The 26,495-nt window shown below is 36.0% G+C and overlaps 1 protein-coding gene across 1 annotated transcript; it reads left to right on the top strand.

Moving 5' to 3' along the window:
- Positions 1 to 74: 74 nt before the first annotated feature.
- Col4a1 (Collagen type IV alpha 1) lies at positions 75 to 26,452 on the top strand. The gene is made up of 12 exons (XM_089651292.1): positions 75 to 209; positions 1,890 to 1,932; positions 10,565 to 10,777; positions 12,154 to 12,396; positions 13,337 to 13,558; positions 15,513 to 15,818; positions 18,288 to 18,543; positions 19,103 to 19,314; positions 19,431 to 19,814; positions 20,524 to 22,501; positions 23,352 to 24,592; positions 24,675 to 26,452. Exons 1-12 carry the CDS (start codon positions 190 to 192, stop codon positions 24,930 to 24,932), a joined length of 5,376 nt encoding a protein of 1,791 aa, XP_089507418.1. The 5' UTR covers positions 75 to 189; the 3' UTR covers positions 24,933 to 26,452.
- The last annotated feature ends 43 nt before the right edge of the window (positions 26,453 to 26,495 follow it).

Below are 26,495 nucleotides of genomic sequence, written 5' to 3' on the forward strand. Positions count from 1 at the left end.
GAGGGGCGGGGGGCGGGGAGGCGGGAGATGGGCGCATGGCGGCCCGGCGGCGGTCGCACCGCCAGTAGCGCGCAGGCAGCGTCCCCGCGAGTGTGCGCGCGTCAGAGGAGACTGACTCTTTTTTTCCCCCCGACTTGTGCGAGGATTTGGGCGGGCGGCTCATCAGCAGCTGCACGAGAAGCCGCCGTCATGGCGGACACAGGGAAAAGGTTTGTACAAACAATTTACTGAAAGACTCACACAAAAAAACTCTATCTCTCGCCATTCGAAAAACACATCTCTTTTTCAACATTTCGGTTGACGAGCTTTAAGCTCTCCGGTGAGTTTGCTTTACCGTGATCATTATTCATCCACACTCGAAAGGTTTTGTTATTTTTTTATGAAAGCTCCAACAATATTTACGTCAAGAGCACATTTATGTAAACTTTTCAGACATAAATGATTTGTATTGCGAAGTTGATAGAAAAATACATAGTTAAAATTATTCTAATGTAAAAAACTAGTATTGTTTTTTTTGTATTTAGGAAGATATTAAATATTTTTGCAAATATACTCGTATATGATGCAATTTTATATTGAATTATTTTTTTATAAGTGATCTAACTTTTTTTATTTCCCACGAGTTTTAAATTTAGTTAGCGAGTGTTTGAGGTGAAGCAATTTTTTTACAACTATAAATTTCAACAGATTATTTTTATTTTTAAATATGATTAAGTAATAGCGACAAATTCGAACATTATAAAACAAGAGTCATGTTTTGCCTACGTGATACGTGACCAGAGATGACCCGGTACGACATCGGCAGAATTATTTTTTCCCTTATCTTTAATAAAACTTAACCAAGAAGTAATTATTAAATGTAAAAAAAACTTTAGATTATTTAATTAATATCGTTGAATAAAAATAAATTTATCTTCAATTAGCAATGTGGAACATTTAGCACTGCGCTAATATTAAATGATAAACGCTTGTTGATGTAATCTTTGCACTGAAAGAAAATGTAAGATGTGCTATAATAATTGTTTTATTACGTTTAATGAAAGTTCGATGACGTAAATAATACCCTGAAGAAGGCTTGTCTGATTGGAATGTTTTACATATAAGAGAGATCTCCGAGATGTTAAGGCCTCTGTTTGCTACCTACTACATGAAAGCATGTTATAGAAAATATTTTTATTATATATACGTATTTTTTTCAAACTTTGTTAAATTTTCTAACTATCGAAAGTAACTTTTGATCTACAATTGTAAAATCATAACAATGCTGTAAGGTACTAATTTTACTGACTTTTGTGTAATACGTACAACATTTAATATCTTTGTTCAGATCCGTTTTTATTATAATGGACATCTTAATGTGAACAATGCATATCTTAATTCTTCAATTTAACATTTTATAGGTATTATGAATTATTATGATTCACGATTTGATTATTTTTGATTTTGATACCAGAGCTTTAAGTTTGCTTTCACTAAAAAAGGAGTGCTTATCTTATGGTACGAATTTAAATACTACTTACAGACGGACTAATTTTAAAAAAAGCTTACAGAATGGATTATTTAAGTAAATGCATATAATAATTCGGGTCGAGCTCAAATTGCACTTCGTGTGGAACATCATACAAATCGCTATGTAAATGTTATTATTATTGTATTCAGACGTTGCAATTTGAAAGTGACTTGTATGTTTTTCACAAGCTGAAATTATGGTAATGCATATTTGTGTGGTTGGTACCCGTGGTGAATTCAAACTCGGTCCTTCCGACTGCGTACCCAGCGCCCATTCACCGCGCTATTAGTTATTTATTAACATCCTTTTATTTTTCTAAATAATATATGATGTGCGAAGACACAAAATTGAATTTAATGTATATTTGTGTTCATTTCAGACTATTTACCGCCCTGACGCTATTAGCTATAGGAACGAATGCGGTAAGTACCTACAATCATTTTAGTAACTTAGTACCTACTTGAACATTAATTTTATCAATTGTGGTAAGTTTTGTTAAGCCGAGATAAGATAAATGTCTGCGAAAGAAGGCTTATCTAATTAAAAAAAGCTCATTTATCTGACTTGGGTTTTGCGCAAAAGCTCCTTTGACTTGGAGTCAAAAGGTTTTAGATTTAACCCCCACCGCAGCGTAAAAGTATGGACATCTATTTATATCGATTTTTGATAGCAAGGTCGTTATCATTCAAGGTTGATGTTATCATAAAAAATGAATTTTCACTTTTTATTCATTGTCTTTGCCCCTTACTTACAAACGCGGTTTATATATAACGCGTCGCGTAAGGTCGGAACACTGAAAAACTTAACTTATTAAGGCGATGCACTACGTCGTGTAATATTTTGAATCGAGCCGCTATCAATAAGACACCTTACGTAGATGGCGATAAGGCTTAAATTCCCGCTTCACACCATCCACCTGTTTTGATTTATGCAAGAAAAAAACATGGCCAAAAAGTGCCTTTTATTTTATTTTGTGGATGTACAGGTACAAATATTTAAATGTTTTTCGATCATTTTATAAATAAATTAATTTGACACATTATACAATAAAATCATAACCGAAAATGGGTTCGTAAGTAGGAGATTTTGAACTTTAAAGCAGTTTTCATAGGCCTTTAGATTATTTTTTTCTGGGCTTATAAAAAGACTTATCTAAAAAATACTCGATTATTTCAAAGGCCAGGATGTATTCTACTCGCAGTATTTAATTAAAGCATCTGAAACATATCTAGACGACCGAATTTTCAAACCAAAAACACATGATTTTAAATTACTACGTAGTGAATCGCCTTAAACGATTTTTATATGGTCAAAAGGGCTTTAATTCAGGCTTTACCACACAAAAGTTTAACCGGCTTATTAGAATCTAGTAAGTAAGACGGTCTGAGTTTATTTTAATTCACAGGTGAGTTAGAGAATAAAGTTTGCTACAAAATATAAAGAAAAAATTCATCTGGGGAGGTAAAATTGTAAAACTCTTTCTACATAACACCTTCGAAGATTCAACTTTGGGTTAACTTTGACTTAAAGGACAATAAAAAATCAACCCTTAAAAAATAAGTTTTTGAACTCTGATACATCTATTTTTATTAATCGATGTATTTGAAAATTTTATACATTTTTTTTAAAACTTAGGATTGAACCTTCCTCCGCGGGGACTAAAGTCAACCGAGCTAACAACTGATGCGAATAACCGATGTAATATCATCCAAGTGTATGAGTGATTGAAACCAAAAGTTGATAGAATGCATTGTCATCGACAAAAATTCTATCTGCTGAGTTTCAGCTCGATCGGATGTCTGGAAATGGGTTAATTTCCACTTCCAAGATTCCATTTTATTAATTCAATCAAGAAATAAAACAAAATTCAGGTATTTATTAGAATAATAGAAATGCTCAGATCAAAGGGATCCCACATGTAGATTTATCAGTTTTCCTATGTGTTTTTTTTTACTACGAGTTTTAGGACACCGAGTTTAAGTTTGTCCAATTTTCAGTATCTCATCGTCATCATTTGCCATCTGAGATAATGCATTATCACATATCCCAATCATACGAAGGCAAAAACATTATGGTTAGTTAGTATATCTGTTATACTCATTTGAGTGTTCTTGTTCTAAGAATGATCCATGAACAAGCACATTGACGATGTTTCGCAATAAAGGCACTGCTTTTAATCGTTTTCACACTTCCCCTTCCGCGTGTCCTCTGACCGGAAGTAGCAACTGAAGTCAACATGGCCGCCTTATCTCCCGTCCGAAGCTGTGGAGATGCGATGAACATAGCCAGTACATTGGTTTTAGTACTATTGTAGCGTACCTACTATTTTATAATTGTAAAATATATTGCATCACATTCGTGGCGGATGTGTTTAGAAGAATGAACTCGAATTCGATAACAGCGGAACTGCGTCATTTTGATATTATATCGATCGATCAGTGATTCCCAAAGTGGTGGATATCGCCTCTATCAACACTAGAGATATCTGGGGAGCGACGAGAGCAATAAGTAGTCTTAGAAAATATTTGATTGGTAAACGTGTTTGATCAAGTGTGGCTAGAACCGTACAGTTAAAATTTTCGTGCATATTACTTTTTGAAAGAATTGTATATTATATTACAATTAAATCGAATGAATTTCAAGGTGGATTCGGCTAGTCTTAACAAATTCCCTTTCCACATTTTAAAACTAGCTTAGGTCCCCGGGGTTGCCCGGGCTTTGATTTAGACGGTAATTTTCCTCTTACCTTAAGGCGATGCACTACGTAGTAATTTAAAATCATGTGTTTTTGGTTTGAAAATTTGGTCGCCTAGAAATTTTTCATATGATTTAATTAAATACTGCGAGTAGAATACATCCCTGGCCTTTGAAATAATCGAGTATTTTTTAGGTAAGTCTTTTTATAAGCCCAGTAAAAAATTATGTATAAGTCCTATGAAAACTGTTTTAAAGTTCAAAATCTCCTATTTACAAACCCATTTTCCATTATGGTTTTATTGTATACTGTGGCAAATTAAGTTATTTATAAAATGATCGAAAAACATTTGAATATTTGTGAGTGAACATCCTCAAAATAAAATAAAAGGCACTTTTTGGCTATGTTTTTTTCTTGCATAAATCAAAACAGGTGGATGGTGTGAAGCGGGAATTTAAGCCTTATCGCCATCTACGTAAGGTGTGTTATTGAAGCGGCTCGATTCAAAATATTACACGATGTAGTGCATCGCCTTAACCATTAAAATGTGTAAAAATTATATTAAGTAATATAAAAATTTTGCTATTAGGGGTGGGATTTTTCAAATATCTTCTCAATCACAGTCTTCATCCTCCTGTTTTGAAGATCAAGTGTGCAAAATTTCATCAATCTCAGAATAAAACTGTATTTGCATAAAAATCAAAGCCTGCCCGCCACCGGCACAGCTCTTTTTATCAATATATAGATAGATATACGCAGTGTCGAAGCTATAGCATTCACATGGGGGGGCTTGAAAGGGTTGACTGTACTGTGGGGGGTTTTATTATTTGACTAATTTTAGAATGTAAGGTATTTTGCGGATGTAAGTTTGGAATAAATTCATAGTAGAAAAGTATTTTAGGTTATGGCAATGTAGCTACTGTTTAGTTTTTCTTAGTTTTTATAGTTTATCTTGAATATATAGATAAATCTTTGAATACACAGATAATAATTTTTTCGCTAGTCTAAGAGGGCCGTTAATATTTCCGAATGATAAGTTTTTCTAATTGTCAATTTTATTAATATTACTTATCAAATCATTAAAGTTTTCTTAACAGGGTTGTGGAAGTAATACATTTGGGTATCACTGCGTTGTCAGTAGTTAAAATTTTGTTGAACGAAAGTCGAGTTACATGGAAGAAAAATTGAAAAATATAATAGTTGTTTCATAATATATCGGAACACGTGTTCATGCAGCTTCCTGTTATTATATAATGACGAAATGGGAAAATATTATTATTTTTATGAACACGTTCTATGACATACCTACTCATAAACATTCGTGTTTTACTGATAATTTCTTAGGAAATCTGTCAATTCATTCGTTAAAGGTCTACAGTCCCATTTTTAACAGGATTATGAATAATAGGACCAGATTTTTAAAGATTAACAATATTTAATATCAATTAGTTTTCTCCGTGCATTGATTAAAATATTTAACAGTATGGATGTAATCATACAATATGGCTAAGTCAAAGGTGTCAATTTTAGCTTACGAGTGATGAATTAGAATTTATCGTTTTCCCTTCAATAACAGCAATAAATAATATTGACCTCGTTATGACCGGGGAATACCCGTTTTAACGTAATTTTATTATGAAACTAAATCTTTAGCTCCGCTGTAAAACTTTAAATTGAATTATTTTAATTACTATATTTGATGTACAGATAACAGTACACAACAATGTTATTTATATTTAATGTGAATACCGCGCAAGAGTCCCATCTGCTCCCAAACGTCATCGCCAATAGGGGTATGTTGTGAAGCTGAAGGTAGTGGGAGGGGGAAAGAGATGAGGTAGAGGAAGGTGGGAAAATTCCTGGCTATTCAGATCTGGCAACCAAACACGACTTAACCCTTAAATGCATGATTTATTAATTTTTCTGGAAAAAAATATATTTTGTAGATATTTATATGCATATGCAATTAAATAAAAAGAAATTTTTTTTTGTAATTTTTTAATGATATTTGATTAAAAAAAATTGTTGCAGATTTACAACACCATGTATTTAAAAAAAAATAATATGAACAATTTACGTATAAAAAAAAATAAAAAACCTAAAAAAAAATCTCAAAACTAATAAGTGTACTGGAAAAATACGAGTTATTACATATAAGTATTGTATTATTGTATCTACTTACCTAAGAAAATCAAAATAATAACAGCAAAACCAAACTGTAATTCTAACCTCCAACCAATTTTCGAGAATCTTCAATTTGTTAAAGAAAAAGTGACATTTGACATTCGCGAAAGAAAAAAAATGTGGTGCCACTCGATAAACTGTATTACCGTGAACTTGATAATTCTAAAACGGCATGCATTAAGTATACACCAAAGAGTTAAAGGTGGTTTGAACGGTATTTTGCCGTTTTGCAACAGTATGCATTTAAGGGTTAAGATTTCAAGTATCGTTTCAATTCTGAATGGTTGTATCAGGGCCTGTGTCAACTTTGGGGATGCTATGTGGAGGGTCTCCCTAAGAAAAGGAAGGGTGGGTAGATATTTCGGGGTCTGTGTGTCTAGGAGTGGCGTATGAATCCATCCCTCCTCCTAGAGCCCGGCTGGAGAGGCGAAAGGGTCTCCTTCATTCCGGCCATCCACGCAGCTGTAGGGCAGACGCATCGGCCACCAAGACCTGAACAGTCCTCATCCCATAAACCCGTATTATTTATTGATATTATTCTATGAACTTAATCCACGCGTTGATAGCGATACCAAAAAAATAATGTGCTTATTTTAGTTCCTCCTAATCCATCTATGATAATCTACCACGTTATATACGGTTCTAATATATAGATTACTTATCTGAGAGTATTCTGAGATTCTCTTCCTGACGAATTTAAACAACGCTATTGTGTATATTGAGATATGAAACGTTAAATGAATGTGATTCATAACTAACTAACACCTTTCCACTTATAAGATGAGGACCAATCTAACTTTTAAAATTATAACTAATTGCTTTGTGTAGGTGAGTACCTTAAATTTATAATCCAACTACGTGACGCGTACCCGGCGTTGCTAGGGGTTATCTTTAAAAGATAGACATATACCGTCCAAGACTTTTCTGTAGACCATTTTAAGAGATACAATTCCGTAGTACATTATTTTGATGTATCTCATAAGGTTTAGCCAGCGTTAGCAATGTAAGCGCCCGTATATATTTATTTAAGACTCGATCACAAAACATTGACTTTTCTCTACTTTCTACAAATATAATATTCTTATATTATATATTCAAACCTTTCGGAAGAAATTCTCTAAATTATAGTGAAAACTCTATCAAAATACGTTGCGTAGTATAGAAGAACCAAGTTCACAAACGGACGGACGGAGAAAACTACTTTATTTTATATTATCTAGAGATAAATTTATGGTTTAAAAAAATTCAAACATTTCCGGGTTGTTACGAATAACAAGACAATATCTGGTCACCGCATTTTAAAGTTCACTAAAACAAATTTAAATTATAATTAAATTTAATTATGATTTTTTATTTTAAGCTTAAAATTGAAAATATAAACTAAACTATCTTATATTTACAAAGCTGTCCGTCAAAATTTGGTATCTGATTTTTTCAAATCACTAATTCTCTTATTGACAGTCCTGCATTGTTGCAATTGATTTAATTACATTTTGCTAAGAACTAAAAATTTCTTACACAGCAACGATGATGTCAATACCAATTTAGTAAATTTACTCCCCTATCCACGCCTATACAGCTTAGGTAACACCAATATGCAGAAGTAGCAGACATTTTTAAAAGAACCGAAAAACTCACAAAAAATTCAACCCTTTAAAAAACAAGTTATCTGTCTTAAAAAGAAAAAAAAATGGTTTGTTGAGGATTGAAAATTCATATCCAGGAGTTGATAATTCTACTAACCTCACCGAACGCCGATCGGGTAGGACCGATATTTATTTCGTATATTTTATTAACTGCTTTAATTTCATCCGATTTCATACGAATGCACGTATGTCTGCGTCTGTCCGTATGATGGAATGTATTGTCATCGACAAAGAGTCTTTCTGTTGATTTCAGATCTATCGGATGCCGGGGAGTGGGTTAATTTCCGCTTGCAAGATTTGGATTCATTTATTACTGAAAACAAATGTGAAATTCAAAATGATGTAACATTTTTTAGTTTACATATTATTTCATATTGCCTGACTATAAATTTTAGTTCATTTAAAAATATTAGAATGTTTACGCTGTATAATTATTATGTAGGTAAACCATATTTAAAAAAAAAAAGTTTAATTTTTTACATAAAGATACGTGTACCGTAAATAAATAAATGGTTGAAAATCTCCTACTACCATCATAGTAAGCGGAAAATGTTGGTCCTGTGATGATAGTATCGCATCAACATATGCATTATTATAATTTTAATATTATGTAAGCATGTTTTGCTTGACATTTCCAAGTTAGTATTTAATATTACATCATTGTCACAGATGTTTACTGTTCATTCGTGCCTTTCCTGTTAGCATCATAATTTAGGTTTGCGGTTTCAAACACATGGTATTGTGATCTTCTCAATAATAAATAGATGTAATCATCACTAAATATTGTTCGATCAGCAATTAGATGACCGATGAAAAATTATATCTTACATCAATTTTTATGGAAATACAATGACCATAATAGTGGGCGTTTTACACGATGCCTTTTATCGTTCCGATTCCAATATGGAAACTGTACTGGATCCATGTTTTTCTGGATGTGTTTTTAACATAAATTTAAAAAAAACGCATTAGCTTCACAAAGGTAGCCCTAAGGAAAAAAAATCTCAGGGCCTACGTAATATTTGAGGATCCTGTGTGTGGAGGTAAGTTTTAGGGAAAGGAAGTAATAAAGTTCTGGGAAGGAAAAATGTAAGAGGGTTGGGTAGGAATATGGGGGTTAGTGTGTCTAAGAGTGACGTACGTATCCATTCCTCCCACTGCGGTGTAAGTCCACGGGTCGAGAGAGTCTGGCTAAAGCTAAAGCGGGCAAACGCATCCACCACCAAAACCTAGACAAACCTCACCCATGAACACGGGCAGACGTTATAGTATTATTATAAGAAATAATCATGCAAAATTTCCACATAATACAGTTCCGCAAAAAAATTATAGACGACAGATGTCAAATAATGTCCGTAATATTAAAGTGTACGAGAATCGATACCAAAATATGACGTTTCATTCTTCAACGCGAATCCATATGAAAAAAATGTTATTTTAGTATTTAATTTCCACCGAAGTGATGTTAGTTTCGGGGGTATGTTTTAATTATTTTAAATTTAAGTAATTTCTTATATTTTTGGTAAACAATGTAAGACTTGTCATTTTACGTGAAACACGCCCTGTGAAACTAATTTCCTTTATGTGAAACACTACCTCTGAGACCTTATGATCTTTAAGTGAAACATTCCCTCTGAACCTAATGTTCTCTATTTGAAACACGCCTTTTGAGACCTAATGTTCTTTATGTGAAACACTACCTCTGAGACCTTATGATCTTTAAGTGAAACACTCCCTCTGAACCTATGTTTTCTATTTGAAACAAGCACTCTGAGAACTAATGTTCTTTATGTGAAACACTACCTCTGAGACCTTTTGATCTTTAATGAACCTAATGTTTTCTATTTGAAACACGTCTTCTGAGACCTAATTTTCTTTATGTGAAACACTCCCTCTGAACCTAATGTTCTTTATTTGAATCACACCCTCTAAGACCTAATGTTCTTTAAATTTCTTCAAACTATTGAAAAAAATGTTTTTTTCAAATAACTCAAACAATTGTTATCAAACATCAAATGTGACCTACTACTGCCAATTTTAATTCATGCCTGAAAGCTAAAGCCTAATGCTACAGGCTACAGGCAATGGAAAGGAGTGGTAAAGGATCTCACGTTTCGTCAACAGTCACCAGTCATCGTTCCTTGAGCCAAGACCACTGAACCAGTTTCTGACCGCAGGATATTATATTGATTGTGTTGAGTTTGGCAGAATAGGTTATCAGTTATTTCATTATTATACGAGTATTACCAATATACCGGCTCACTGTGTCAATGTCGAAGGTTCGATTACCATTGCGTGGCGTATCTTAAATTTACCTATGAGAACATAGCTTTACTTAGCCCATTCTCGAGTTAGAAAGTCGCAGTCCAAATAAAATGTATTTACAATATAAAAACATAAATTTTTGTTTGTTGATTGATTTTTCCAGGATTTGAAAAAAATATGTGTTCGAAATACCTCATCCGTGACTTTTTTGGGATATACATTATGTATATTAATATAAATTTATATTTGTTTGTTTATTTGTAGCAATATTGGTCGCCAGGCAATTCATGGTCAGGCTCTGCGGGCGCAGGTAACGAGACAAAGGTCGGCCTCTACGGAAGGCCAGATATTCCAGAGACCCTATCGGGGTACGACATCCTGAATACTGCATCCTCTGGCGGCATCAGCTCGCCGCCCCGGAACTGCTCCGGCCCGGGATGCTGCATACCGAAATGTTTCGCTGAGAAGGGAGCAAGGGTAAACCAAGCATTATTAATATATTATTACAAGACCCAAGAAAAATCACGGGATGTTTTATTAGTAAATAACGCTTTCTTGAAAATCTGACTTTCCTTGTCAAGATTAACGCTAAGAAATTTAAACAAAATAAGTACTCATTTCAAATATTATTTTAATATAATAAAATCTGTAACTTACTTTTAATGTTAATATTCACCATATACCTTACTTTTCTTTAAATGTTTTTTTTTTGATATTTACTGTAGGCAGGCAATACTTAATTCTCTTTTCTCTTCTTTGTATTTTTTTGTCGTTACTGGTACTACTTTAAAACTTTATTTGTGTACATATCCTTAGCCGTAGCTCAAACGTGGATTTACACAAAATCGCCGATATATATCTATACACCTATGTTACCATAACACGCACATGCAAATCGCTCATCAAGATATAACTTATCCCTACTTTCTTACCAAATAGTACTTTCTTTGATTTTATATTGTATTTGTATTCTTTTTTTAGAAATACACTTGTACTCAATGTACTTGTATTTTTACTACATTTTTAATTCTATTTTAATCACACAAATGTACTTGTATTTTTTCTTTTTTTTGATACATGCTCCTTGTATTATTTTTAATTCAATAATACGTATTTTCTTTGATATACTTTTTATATTATTTTAAATTTTTCTGTTTTCCACACCTATTTTTTATATTCATATATCTTAAACTTATGTAGATATTTTGCATTATTTTTAATTCCTTTATACTTCATACTTGTTTTAGATGTATAAATTATTTTATTTTATTTTTATATTATTTTGTTTTCATTCAACTTATTTTTAATTTGTATTATTATACTTAACATAAAATTGACCACTACAACACGGGCATGTGCCTAGTGTGGTGGCCAAAAATTTACCCGTTTACTGTAATGTATAAACTTCACTGAATAAGGAACATTTAAAAAAAAAAAAAAAAAAAAATGGAAATGATTTTCTGATTAAAAATATTATATTATAGGTAGGTACTTTACATCTTGTCTGAATTCTTGAAACTTCAGTTGTAGTTTTAAAAATGAAATCGGTACATTGCCATGTTACCCTCATGAAACGTAAAATATACCACGCATTCGATAAATTAATTACCTTGGCAGAATCCTATTTTTAGTTTTAAATATTATTATAAATAGAGTTTATGATTTTCAAAAAAAAAATAGTTTTGATATTATACTATACAGTAACTTATGTTTGGTAATTATATTTTCTATTTGAATATTAAATAAAATTTAGGAATAACTTCGCCTACCTTCCTTTTACTGTTAACTTTATTATTGAAATCATTACGATACTATTTACCAAAATTTGATTGTAATTTTTTTCTTTTCACAAGGGGTTCCCCGGCACCCCGGGAAACCCGGGATATAAGGGCCAGCAGGGCTTCCCGGGAAATGAGGGCCTGATGGGCCCCAAGGGTCATAAGGGCGATGGCGGCAGGCAGGGTCTCGTGGGCCCCAAAGGAGAGAGGGGCAGGATGGGCGTGCCGGGATTCCCCGGGATAAACGGGGTCCCCGGGACACAAGGTGCTGCAGGAGCGCCGGGTATACCCGGCAGAGATGGATGTAATGGAACCGACGTAAGTTTTAGTCATATTTCACGATTTTGCATATTTTCTTCTGATTTCTAAGCAGACAGACCAAAGATATTAGAAGAACGAGATATGCTAGCCGCCGGACCGTAGGCGGAGTACTACCTAATTAGGGTACTTTGAATACTATCGGGACGTGTACGCACAGAAATCTGTTCTCTGTATTAGTGCGGATACCTTAGCGTAAGCGAAGGTGTGCAGTAGTATTGGTGAACAAAACCGGCGACACTGGGCAAAACAATTCCACACAGTATGAACTGCTCATAGCACATCTCGTTCTTCTAATATCTTTGAGACAGACCCTCACTAAAATAACTTAATATCAGTAGTAAGTAATGAAGACCAACCTATTATGAATATCAGTAGTAAGTAATGAAGACCGACCTATTATTAATATAACTAATGTATCATAATTAGTTAACGGCTCAATGGATGCACCTGACTTATCAAAGCTAATATCTTTTCGAGTACCAAATCGTAACACGAGACTTCCAGAGTTGTTCTTTGTTTATTTGTCGAAAACAAACTATTTCATTCATCTCCCAGTCTAAAGAATACATGGGCTTGGAGATAATTTTTTTGTATTGATATTTTTATTTATTCCATACTAAAATCTAAAATAAAAATGTCTAACATTTTGTTTCACTAATATTATTATTTTAATATAATAAAATCTGTAACTTACTTTTAATGTTAATATTCACCATATACCTTACTTTTCTTTAAATGTTTTTTTTTTGATATTTACTGTAGGCAGGCAATACTTAATTCTCTTTTCTCTTCTTTGTATTTTTTTGTAGTTACTGGTACTACTTTAAAACAATTACTTTTTATCCTATGTTTGTTTGCTATGAATTGCATTTCCCATTCATAACTTTGTTCCTTTGTTCCTTAACTCTCTTCTAATGTAATTTTTGTTTGGGTTTAGGGAGATACGGGGATGGACGGGCTCCAAGGGCTCCAGGGACCTCGCGGTTTCCCGGGCCCCCTCGGAGACAAGGGCGAGAAAGGCGAGGCGGCCTACACTGGCGTGCACCCCAAGGGACAGAAGGGAGAGCCCGGGGCGGACGGCAGCCAGGGGCCTCCGGGACCACCGGGAATAGAGGGACCACCTGGCCAGAGAGGACTTAAGGGAAAAATCGGACCGTCGGTTAGATTTATTCTTTTGTCAGTTTTAGAGAGCATTTGGCATAAAGAGTGAAGTGAGAAGTATAATATAAGCAATGGATGGCACTCCAAAACCTGATACATTAATTGTTTGAGTGCGGACACAACATTTTCGCCATGTGTCAACTGTTTCTATTTTCGTAATAAATTACTTGTTTCGGAAATTGTAATTGTTACCAGATTATATAGGTTATATACATTTATAAAAAAAGAAGTACATAATCTACCGTTAATAATTTCTCACAGAATCTCTACAGGTATTCAGAGAAATGCACATGAATTAATTGGTTGAACGATTAATTGATTGAATTACTGACTGATTGAGATGTTAATACGCAATATAGTTTCCCACCCACAATCATATTGAAGTTTATTTTTAAAGTCAGTAGTTTTTAGAAATTCCTAATATATTAGCCTGGTTTGAAAGCTATCTTAATGGAAGACAACAAATTGTTAGAATAAAATCCTCCCTGTCGGAAAAAATTATTGCAACAAGCGGAGTTCCACAGGTTTCACACCTTGGCCCAATCTTATTTATCTTGTTTATAAATGATCTTACAAAAATATTTCATGATGTATCCATCTTTCTTTTTGCTGATGACCTCAAAATTTATAGAACTAATCAAAATATTTACCATTGCCACATTCTTCAAGACAATATCAACAAATTATTAATTTGGTGTAATGAAAATAGACTTTACTTAAATATCTCAAAATTTCAAATAGTTAGTTTTTCTCGAATAAAAATTCCAGTGATTTTTTATCACAACATTGATAACAATGCACTTGAGACGTTAACAAAAATCAAAGACTTAGGCATCACTTGTCAATCAAATCTTTCATTTGTTAACCACATATCAGAAATCTCTAATAAGGGCTTAAACATGTTGGGATTTATAACTAGGCTAACCAGAAATTTTAACAATTTAAAGTGTAGTAAATTATTATATTTTGCCTCTGTAACAAAATTTAATTGTTTTCTCTTGTCTGGAACCCATATTATAATATACATGTACAAGCCGGCCGGCATAGTCCAGTGGTAACGCATTGGACTGCCATTCCGAAGGTCGCGGGTTCGAACCCGGCGTGCGCAAATAAATTTTATTTGATTAATTTGTGTTATTTCACAATTAATTAATTAAAATAATATATAGTATATTTTGCGGCACGTTCCAGAGTGGAAGATACTCTCAGTATCGCCCTGGTGTAAGACCACCATTCAGAATTGAAACGTTGCTCCAAATGGCTTTAGCCGTGTTTAGTGACTAGATCTGAATAGCCAGGTACTTCCCCACCTTCCTCTTTCCCTTCCCCACTTACCTCCAGTCTCACAACATCCCCCAATTGGGGATGCCATAGTCTCACTGGCTCTAGACGGGAGCAGTTGGGACTCTTGTGAGGTATTCACTATAAAAAAAAAAATAATAATAAAAAAAGCAGTTGAAAGAATACAAAACAAATTCTAACGTTTTATATTTTTTTAAATGTGTATTCCAGCAATTATGTTGAACTACAACACTCTGTTAAATTATATGAATGTGCTCAAATTGTCAGACAGAAGAATTTTCACTGACTTGGTATTTCTATATATAATTCTAAATGATTTAGTTGATAGTCCGGTGTTGCTAGAATTGATAAGCTTTCGGATTCCACAACGTAATACTAGAAGACAGGATTTATTAAATACCATATGTATTCATCTTTTCCCAGAATACTAATGGAGGGAAAAACATTAAACCAAGTCAAGTCAGTGGACATCTTCAATTTATCTTTAAAAAAATATAAAATATTGTTAATGAAGCAATTCAGTTATATACTCGTACAATAAATAATGCATACTTCTTAATATTCACATGTAAAAGCCCCGAAAAAGGGCGTTAATAAATAATTAAATAAAAATAAATAACGTATTAAAGCAAATGTTTAATATATTCCAGGGCCCCGTCGGACCCAAAGGCGATAAAGGATCCAAAGGAGACAGCGGCCACTCATATTCTGGACCCAAGGGAGACCGCGGAGACAAGGGGGACCGCGGGCCGCGCGGACCAAGCGTTACATCCGTGTTCACGGATATCAAGGGAGTGGTGAAGGGGGTGCCCGGCGAGCGAGGCGACAAGGGCGACACGGGCGAGACGGGTAGCTTCGGAGCCAAGGGAGACCGCGGCCCTATGGGGGAACCCGGCTCCTCAGGCGCCAAGGGGATGACCGGGGAGAAGGGACTGCCAGGAGTGGCGGGGGACAGGGTAAAGCACATTTATTTATTATTTAATATAATATGTATTTTTAATATCTGTTCCTCATCATAAAGAAACAAAAGAAGAAAAAATGGAATTTCAAAAACATATTTACAATAATGGACTCTTATGATAATAGCTTAAGATAATTATTTCATTTAAGCTGAAATTCGTGGATATTTTCGATGTTTTTGAGGTTAGGAAAGTAGATTTTTAAAATATTTTTAGTGTTAATTTTTGGGATTTTCTAAATCGATATTCTGATATCTTGCTGATATGGTTTGTAAGTTATCTATTTTTATTTAAATATTGTGTATTTTTACACATTACAATAACAAATGTAGATCCTAGGAAATAAATTGTACAGCGCCCTTGAGGTGATTTTTCACAAAAACGGCGCTCTACAAATTATCCAATTATTATTAAATAAAATATTGTGTAAAAGAGTTTCAGTAAAAAATGTTGGTGGTTTTTTTAAGATTACCTTCATTATCAATCTTTAAATTGTTTTTAAGCGGATTTGAAATATTGTCGTACCTTTACATATTCATCTGTGACAGGGCCTACGAAATTCTAGGATTCATCATAAGAGTGACGAAACCATTCAGATCACCTCATTTTATAAAAATACTTTGTCTTTGTTCGCTCAATTTTATTATTTGGATCAGTAATATGGAATCCTCAATATAACGTTAATATTGAAAGCTTAGAAGGAATTAAAAAAAAGTTCAGAAACACATAGACTTTAAATCCTTCCAACCACCCCAAAATTTAAATCCTTTCAACCACCCCAACATTTGAAAGACTTATTCCCATTCCAAAAACAATCAGAAGATAGAAGAGATAATATGTATATCCGACCAAAAAAATTTTTCTCAAAATTATCCGCAACGCTGTTGGCAATGACTACCTTATGGAAAATGTTCCACTATCCAATTCGAAACACAAGGTCAAACAAACTATTCCACACGAAGGACATGCACAAAATACAAAATTATCCACAATGATGTTGGTAACGACTACTTTCTGGAAAATGTTCCATTGTCCAGTTAGAAACACACGGTCAAACAAATTATTCCAAACGAAGGACATTCACAAAATACAATAATATATAATTTAACGTAATTGTAAAAAGCATTCACTTTGTGGCTCATCATTATTTATAATAAAAACACATAAATTTGTTTTTGACCACGATAGTTTTATTTTCACTCTACCGGTTTCGGAAGATCCCTTCCTTCGTCAGGAGAATATTTAAAACTAATCTACTACACAAAATATTGACACATAAATGCAAAAATGTTAAGTGTTTGAGAGAGATGTCGACAAAGTGGAAGGGGTAATTACGGGAATTCCAGGAAGAACAGAGCGGTTAACTGGAAATATGTCAAGAATAGGACTATAAGACAGATTAATTTGGTTATTTATTATACTGGAGTTATTATTGATGGCTTTTCTGATTTCAAGTGCTTCTAAATTATCTAATTTTTTGCCTTTATTACTACGGTGAAGAATTTTAACCCCTGTATCTTTACTAAAAGTATGATCGGTGGAAATGAGATGATTGGCAAACTCTGAAAAATTATTGTTATTTAAACATCTTAAATGTTCGGTGATTCTAATATTTATATTTCTAGTTGTCTTACCTATGTAGAACGATTGACAATCATTGCAACATAGTTGGTAAATGCCTGAGTGGCTAAATTTGTGATCTTTATCTTTAGTATTTTTAAGTAATTTTCCCAAGTTGTTATCAGTATAGAAAGAAAAGCCATCAATAATAACTCCAGTATAATAAATAACCAAATTAATCTGTCTTATAGTCCTATTCTTGACATATTTCCAGTTAACCGCTCTGTTCTTCCTGGAATTCCCGTAATTACCCCTTCCACTTTGTCGACATCTCTCTCAAACACTTAACATTTTTGCATTTATGTGTCAATATTTTGTGTAGTAGATTAGTTTTAAATATTCTCCTGACGAAGGAAGGGATCTTCCGAAACCGGTAGAGTGAAAATAAAACTATCGTGGTCAAAAACAAATTTATGTGTTTTTATTATAAACAATAATATATTTTCAGACGCCGATATTTTCCATTTGTCCTTAGTTCAGCTTACTAAATGCATATTGAGTAATACAATACATATTATATGTATCCTCCCCCACTGCTTTGTGTGAGATATCTTTTTTTATGTTTTTACTTTGTGTTTTTCTTTATGTACCATGAATTCTATGTGGAAACTGGTACATGGAAACGTGTAAAATGTAATTATTTGTGTAAAATATTTATAACTGTCTGTTTCCCCAATAAACTAAAATAAAAGTGCTTCATGTTCGATGTTGTGAAATGTTCTATGGAAGAGCACAAATTACTTAACCTCTGATATTTTATTAGCTACCTTTAAAATAAAAGCTTGTTTTTTAATGGCTCCTTCAGTTCTTAATGCGAATTATTTAATGAAATGAGTTCCTCTTTAGGGAAGAGATGGATATGCTGGAGCACCGGGTCCGATGGGACAAAAAGGAGACAGAGGAATGGATGGTCTCTCGGGCCTACCCGGGCGACCTGGATCCAAGGGTGAACCGGGGAGAGACGGTCCTTCAGGGAATCCGGGTCTCAGAGGCCCCGCTGGCCTGCCCGGCGGTGGCAAGGGATTCGCTGGGCCACCGGGTCCACCCGGACCCAGAGGTTATCCTGGACAAAGTGGACCGAAAGGAGAAGACGGTTATCCTGGTGTGTATAATAAAAAATCATATTTTTAAATTATATTTCATTCTAATATAAAGATTGGTGGAGGAAGATACCTCTAGAGCCCTGGTTAAATACCGTTATTCAGATTCGAAACATTGCTTATAATGGTTTTAGACGTGTTTGGTAAACAGATATAAATAGCCAGGTACTTTCATCTTCATGTTCTTTCATCTCTATTTACATATGTATGTTAAGTTTTTATTATTTTCCCTTTACACACGAGTTTTAGACTCTTGTAAAGGTAAACATGTTAATTTTTATTGAAATATGTTCTTACTATGTAAATTTAAACATTATACTGTATTTTATAAAATAAATAAAAATTAAAAAAAAAAAAAAAATATCTCCTTCCCTTACCCATGGGGGTGCCATAGTCCTACTGGCTCCGGCAGTTGGGACTCTTGTACGATATTCACATTAAAAGAGTAAATAATTCTCAAAACCTCAACATTCATACTTATTAGGTGTAAACATTTTTTTTAAACCCCTTTCTTTGTAAACTGAAATTACCCAATTCTTACATTATAATTGTCCTAAACAGGTGAAAATGGACCCCGTGGACCTATTGGACCAGTCGGCGGTTATGGCGTCCCCGGAACCCCCGGACAAGAAGGAGCTCCGGGCGAGAAGGGAATGAAGGGCGAGTCGGGCTCTCAGGGCTTCCCCGGGCTAACCGGACCTCCAGGTTTTACGGGACCCCCGGGTTCCCCAGGAGATAGAGGTTACCCAGGAGAAAAGGGCCTTTCTATTGTGGTATGATGAAATTCTATGATTTTACGATCTATTAAAACTTTTAGAAGTCAAACACAGTATGCTTTCTATAATAACACACGTAGGTTTAATTTTTAAATAACGAATCATATTTTTAGGGAAATCGAGGCACAGATGGAAAAATGGGAGCCGACGGTGAAAAAGGCCAGAAAGGAGAACACGGCTACACCGGAGTGAGGGGTCTCCCGGGAGATTCGGCTTACGGCATTCCTGGCTCCCCGGGGCTACAGGGCCCCACCGGTGAAAAGGGTGTGACGGGGCGGTCAGGTATCCCCGGTATCCCAGGCGCACCTGGACCCAAGGGAGACGTCGGCGGGCGCTGCTCAGACTGTCGGCCAGGGCAGACGGGGGCCAAGGGGGACCGTGGCCGAAACGGACTGCCAGGAGCTGACGGGCCCCGCGGCCCCCCGGGTGAGGTTGGACTGGTGGGCGAGCGGGGACTAGATGGCAGGCCAGGCGCAATTGGTTTACAAGGACCACCGGTAAATACATTATTTTTAACCTAACTAACAAAAATGCCATACGTAATTATGAAAGGAAATTAATAACACAACACTACGACGCTATCCAGACTTCATAAAGTATTAGTGTAATGTGTACCACTTACTTCACTTTTCTTTTCATAAATACTGTTTACTTTCAAGTCTGAGAGCCTCTAATGCTAATTTACACTCAATAAATAAATTAAGAACCCATAAATGTTTCATGTGAATGAACCACATATATTTAAACGATAAAAAAGAATAAAATTGATTCTATTATTCAATTTTCTTTATTAAAACCATTTTTTTTAAAATTTAATTTATTAATCATTAAAAAAACTTAACAAGATTAAAAACGTATGTTCTATTCAACGTAACATTAGATATATAAGAACAGTAATAGCAAATGTGTATAATGGCACAGTAATAAAGAGACAATAATGGTAGGTAGATTTAAGTTAGATATAACCTGCCTAACCAGTCACTAGGGGAACCTATATTGAGGCAGAATTTTGAACAAAATTAATTAAATACACCTATCAAATAAATTCATTGCATATTTGTTCATAAATTCTTTAACCTTGGGGTGCTTTATTGTTAACTTATGAATAATAAGAAAAAACACTGAAAATTTTTGTCGATCTCTGTTTATATATACCCTACCGATATCAAATAAACTAAACAACATAAATAATATTTCCCTCTATAGGGAGAACGAGGTGATATGGGACTCCCTGGAACTGAAGGACGTAGAGGTGAAGATGCGATGGTCCCACTTAACCAAGTGAAGGGTGAAAGGGGACCTCAAGGAAAGACTGGCTTACCTGGAAGGGTAGGCCCGGTCGGACCACAAGGTTATAATGGATCCAAAGGAGACAATGGACCTGTTGGAATGCCTGGACAAAAAGGAGACACCGGTCCAAGAGGATATCAAGGCGTTGAAGGTATCCCCGGCTCACCAGGAAACCCAGGAATTCCTGGGGAAAACGGACTTAGTATCAAAGGCGAGAGAGGTTACCCGGGAGAAAAGGGTGGAAAGGGTGAGAAGGGATTATCAGGACTTGGGGGTTACAAAGGTGAACCTGGTCAATGTGCCCCTCAAAACATAACTGAAGGAATGAAAGGGGACAGAGGCTATCCTGGGGAGAAAGGAAACACTGGTGTTCAAGGTCCACCTGGATACCCTGGTGAAAAAGGATTAGAGGGATTACGTGGAGAAATTGGTTTGACTGGTTTAACCGGAAACCCTGGTCCGGTTGGACCGCGTGGCTTACCAGGCCCAAGAGGACAAAAAGGTGAATTAGGTCCAATGGGCTTCCCGGGTGAGCCAGGCAGAGATGGAAAACAAGGCCTTCCCGGTATTTCTTCACCTAAGGGAATTAAGGGAGAACCTGGTTCTCCTGCTGTAGGACCACAAGGACCTCAAGGGCCTGAGGGCATAAAAGGAGAGAAAGGGTTAAGAGGAGTGCCTGGAAAAACAGGCACAGATGGCTTCCCGGGAGCTAAGGGTTTCACCGGAGAAAAAGGAGAGCAGGGGGCAGAAGGACTAACCGGATTAATTGGACCTCAAGGATTTAAAGGAGACGCTGGGCCTATAGGACCTCCTGGAATTCCAGGTGTTATGGGAAGAGCTGGAATCGATGGCATGAAAGGAGTACAAGGATACCCTGGCGAACCAGGGCGACAAGGATTAGTTGGCCTTCCAGGAAGCAAAGGAGAACAGGGCACTGCAGGCCCTGAAGGATTGAAGGGCTTCCCAGGATCACGTGGTCGGCACGGAATGCCTGGAATTGCTGGATTACACGGTATTCCTGGTAGTAAAGGAGACAAAGGCAATACTGGTTTGCCTGGTGCATATGGATCTCCTGGAATAGAAGGGTTACCTGGAGAGCGAGGTTTCGATGGACCCAAGGGCGATAGGGGTCTGGAGGGTCCTCCTGGCCCACCTGGTCCATTTGGACTTACTGGTCCAAGAGGAGATGTGGGTTTGGTCGGACCAATTGGAAGAAAGGGTGAACCTGGTCCAGTTTCACAGAAGGGACAGAAGGGTGAGCCTGGCTTGTCAGGCTTAAGAGGCCAGGACGGTCTTCCAGGATTAACTGGCCTTGAAGGATTGAAGGGTGATGCCGGATATCCAGGTATAGGCGTTCAAGGTCTTCGAGGTCTAAAAGGTGACAGAGGACGCGATGGTCGTAGTGGCTTGGATGGCATGCCGGGAGAGAAGGGTGATCGAGGTTACCCTGGTACTCCGGGTAGTAAAGGAGATTTCGGTAAAGACGGCGATATCGGTATGCCGGGAGAACCTGGTGTTGATGGTTTACCAGGATACGATGGCGAAATTGGTCTTGTTGGATTATCGGGCATAAGAGGCGAGAAGGGAGACCGTGGATTCCCCGGCCGCGATGGTTTCAATGGAACAAAGGGTGAAAGAGGTTTGCCTGGATTAGAAGGACCTGCTGGTCCTCCTGGTCAAAGAGGTCTCCAGGGAGATCGTGGACCTTCTGGACCAACCGTTAATGTCAAAGGGGACAAGGGAAATATGGGAACTCCCGGTTACGAAGGAGAGCCCGGAGAAAAAGGATTACCAGGATTTGCCGGTTTACGAGGGTTGGAAGGTCAAAAAGGAGAGCGAGGATTCCAGGGTGTTATGGGACTTCAAGGATTCCAAGGGTTGCAGGGACAGAAAGGTAAATAATAATCATTTTACTAACTGTAAACTTCTCTGAAAAAACTTCTAAAACTAAAAAATCTTTTTTAAATACTCGTACATTGCTGAATTATTTTTTAAAACAATATTTTTTTTTTCTTATTATTTCTGGCTTTCACCCTTCAAGGGTGTTCTTGGCCATCATTTAAAATTATTGAGAAATGAAAGGTGAATTTAAATATTAATTTTATTTAAATAGGCAAATTTCAAAATTATAATGAATATTGGAGTCGAGTTCAGACTTAGAAGAAATGAGATGTTGAATGAAGGGGAGGCAATTTTAGATAAGGCTTGATAGAAGAGAGGATATTTGTTTAGAGAGGAACAACCAAAAAATATATGATCTAAAGTTCCCACTTCTAGACCACAGAATGTACAATCTGGGGAGTCAAGGACGTATTTTAAGGACGAATTTTAAAAAGATGGGAAGGAACGGAACAATGTCCGATCCTCATTCGAATGAGTGAAGAAATTTCTTTTTTGGAAAAATGAGGGAATTGCTGAAACCACAGTTTTGATGGAATAGTCTTTTGTATTGAGGCATAGCAGGCTCCCTTGGATTGACTAGCAATGTGCCAATAGTCCGACCAAACATTGCGGGATCTATCTTTGATGATGGAAAAAATGCCAATTGCGGATGCCTTGTTTTGCCAAGGCATCCGCAATATCATTACCCATGATACCAATATGTCCAGGAATCCAAATCAGAGTTACAGTTTTACCAGAGCTTTGAATGGAAGCTATATTATATTAAAACAATATTATTAATTCATTTTTTGACTTGAGTAAATACAAAAAATATTTCCGTGACTAATATCTCTGTTTTTTAGGTGATCGTGGCCCTGTTGGTCCCGAAGGCCGTGAAGGCCTTACCGTCAAAGGTGAGAAAGGATTGCCTGGAATATTAGGCAAGAATGGCCGTGATGGTTTACAAGGGGCACCAGGACCTAAAGGAGAAGAAGGGCTCGTAGGTCTCCCTGGACTACAAGGCAGTTCAGGACTACCCGGCTCTCCAGGCATAATGGGTCAGAAAGGTGATGAAGGCAGGGAAGGGTTTATTGGATTGGATGGACTGCAAGGACTACCAGGAAGACCTGGAGAGCCTGGTCTAAGAGGATTAACAGGACATAAAGGAGATCAAGGTCCACCTGGATTGTTTGGTATCCAGGGTCAGAAAGGTCAAACAGGACCTCCAGGGCTAAGTGGACGTCCAGGAATAGATGGGCCAAAAGGTGATCCTGGATACCCAGGACAGCCGGGACTTGTAGGCTTACAAGGACTTCAAGGCGAAAAAGGAAATCAAGGCTTTGCTGGAGAAATTGGTCTTCAGGGTCTACAAGGAGAAAAGGGAGATAAGGGTATGGCTGCGTACCAACCACCCCCAGGACAAAAAGGAGATAAAGGATTGCCGGGAGTTCCTGGAATTCCTGGGAGAGCTGGTCTTACTGGTCCACCTGGTTTACCAGGAAAAGATGGATATCCTGGCGAAAAGGGTAACCCCGGATTAGATGGACTACCTGGTCCTATTGGCCCAATCGGAGAGCGTGGCTTTACTGGTCCACCTGGTTTACAAGGAAGGGAAGGAATAATAGGAGAAATCGGTGAAAGGGGATACCCTGGAGCTGCATGCGAATCAACTCCCGATTACCTCACTGGAATTCTTTTGGTGAAACACTCCCAGACAGAAGAAGTGCCCCAATGTCAGCCCGGTCACATTAAAGTATGGGATGGTTACTCCCTTCTGTACACTGAAGGTGATGAAAAAGCGCATAACCAAGATCTAGGTCTCGCCGGTTCTTGCGTAAGAAAGTTCAGCACCATGCCGTTCCTGTTTTGTGACTTCAATAACGTTTGTAACTACGCCAGCAGAAACGACAAATCTTATTGGCTGTCCACGAGCGCAGCTATTCCAATGATGCCTGTGGAAGAAGAGGGGATACGGCAATACATATCTAGATGTGTGGTATGCGAGGTGCCGGCCAACGTTATCGCTCTGCACAGTCAATCGCAAGAGGTGCCAGACTGTCCCAATGGGTGGAATAGCTTATGGATAGGCTACAGCTTCGTCATGGTAAGTGGTGTCTCTTGGTTTGTCAGTATTTAAATAAAAGTGATTTAGTGAAGTCTCACGCGTGTTTTTTCTATTTGTTCAGCACACCGCAGCGGGAGGACATGGAGGCGGCCAAGCGCTGGCCAGCCCCGGCTCTTGCCTGGAAGACTTCCGAGCTACGCCTTTCATTGAGTGTAATGGCGCCAGAGGAACTTGCCATTATTTCGCCAACAAGCTCAGTTTCTGGCTGGCGACCATCGAAGACCGGGAACAGTTCAGCATCCCCCAGAAACAGACCCTCAAAGCGGGTACACTTAGGACGCGCGTGTCGAGATGTCACGTTTGCATTAAAAACACCTAGGATCTTTAGCAATAGATTAGAAAATTTTCAAATTACTTCAAACAAATCGGCATTTTATATTAAGTAAAAATGTCATTTTCAAGTATTCGGTTTCCACCAATGTTTTTTTTTCTAAAACACGACTCTTCTTCTGATCAAATCTGATTAATCTACTTGTGTAAGAGTATTATCGAGAATGATTCTTTTGCTCAGTTTCGCTTTTTCAAAGAATGTTTCACAACAAAATAACTATGTAGTTACATTATCTTACGTGTTCATTGCCAAGTGATGTATTATTTTTAGATTGTGTACCTCTTCCAACGCACGCGTCATTGTTATGATGTATTGTCATTGATTTCAATATTAATTTCTAATCGAAGAGACGAAAGTACAACCATTTTAAAGCGTTTTTATTTTATTACCGTTTCAGCACCGATTAAAAAAACACATGGCGATGCAATCATTTTTCAGTAAGGTAATAATAAAACCATTATTCATTGCCAAAAAACCGTGGACGTAATTAATACTTTTCATTACATTATAATTTATATGCTTCGTAACAAAGACACATTTTTAATATAAAGAAACTGTTCATCAATAAATGTTTACTAATCATAGGAAATCGTTATTAAAACGATTGTATTTGTTCATGTAGTTACCAGATTTATTATTACAGGTAAATTCAATTATCGCGTCCATAACTAATTCTGTAAAACGTAGTTGAGATTATTTTTGACAAATAACATAATATTAGATTTATTTCTATTCATAACCATAAATTCGTTAGCAAAAAACTCGTTGTGGTCATTTCCTGTTAATTTTTTTTTCCAAAAGATTGTTGCATTTATTATTTTTACTGCGTGCCTAATCGGTTTAAAATTGATTTAATTAATATAATATAAATAAAACAGTAATTCAACGAGTGTCATAAGATTTGTTTTCAATTTAAAATGAAACAAACTAATAAACCTACATCTTACAGTAGGCGTTTTTTTAAAATATATTATAAAACATTACAAAGCTTGATAATTATTTAAGATTCTTAATTTATAGGTTCCTATAAGATTTTTTAAGCTATGTATAAAGTTGGGAGTGACCGTACAATTTGCAAGAAATATATATTTTCAACTAAGTTACATTTTTCGGTATTAAATACCTTTTCCATATATTTAAGGCATATATCTGATATTAATTCCGAAACCCCAGTTTTTTTCAATGATTTGGTGCTATTAGTTTTTCCCTATAAATACATATATATATTTAAAGTTTATTTTCGTCAATATTATGAATGATCTGCTTCTACTCTAGTCAATATCAGTGCCAAAATCTGGAACAACCGCCAATCTTTTAAGATGAAAATAATATCTATGAAAATTTACGATTTTCTAGTGTTCAATATCGCACATCTTTCATTTTCTCTTCAGTGAAATGTAAATCTATTTAAAGTTAAGATTTCATCTTATAATAAATAATATTTTTAAACACTGCCATGTAATATAATTTTTATGTATGTTTTAAGAAAAATATATTTTTTAAAAATATTAAGAACTATTTTTTTAAACCTTCTCGGCATGATGCTTGAAA

The sequence above is a fragment of the Hesperophylax consimilis genome, chromosome 4, assembly GCF_061612785.1.
Source record: "Hesperophylax consimilis isolate HC1 chromosome 4, BYU_Hcon_1.0, whole genome shotgun sequence".
NCBI classification, from domain to species: domain Eukaryota; kingdom Metazoa; phylum Arthropoda; class Insecta; order Trichoptera; family Limnephilidae; genus Hesperophylax; species Hesperophylax consimilis.

Coding starts and splice junctions, on each gene's coding strand:
- Col4a1 (XM_089651292.1), top strand. CDS start 190: ATGGCGGACACAGGGAAAAG. Junction 22,502..23,351: donor AGGGTTGCAGGGACAGAAAG/GTAAATAATAAT, acceptor TCTGTTTTTTAG/GTGATCGTGGCCCTGTTGGT. Junction 24,593..24,674: donor TAGGCTACAGCTTCGTCATG/GTAAGTGGTGTC, acceptor CTATTTGTTCAG/CACACCGCAGCGGGAGGACA.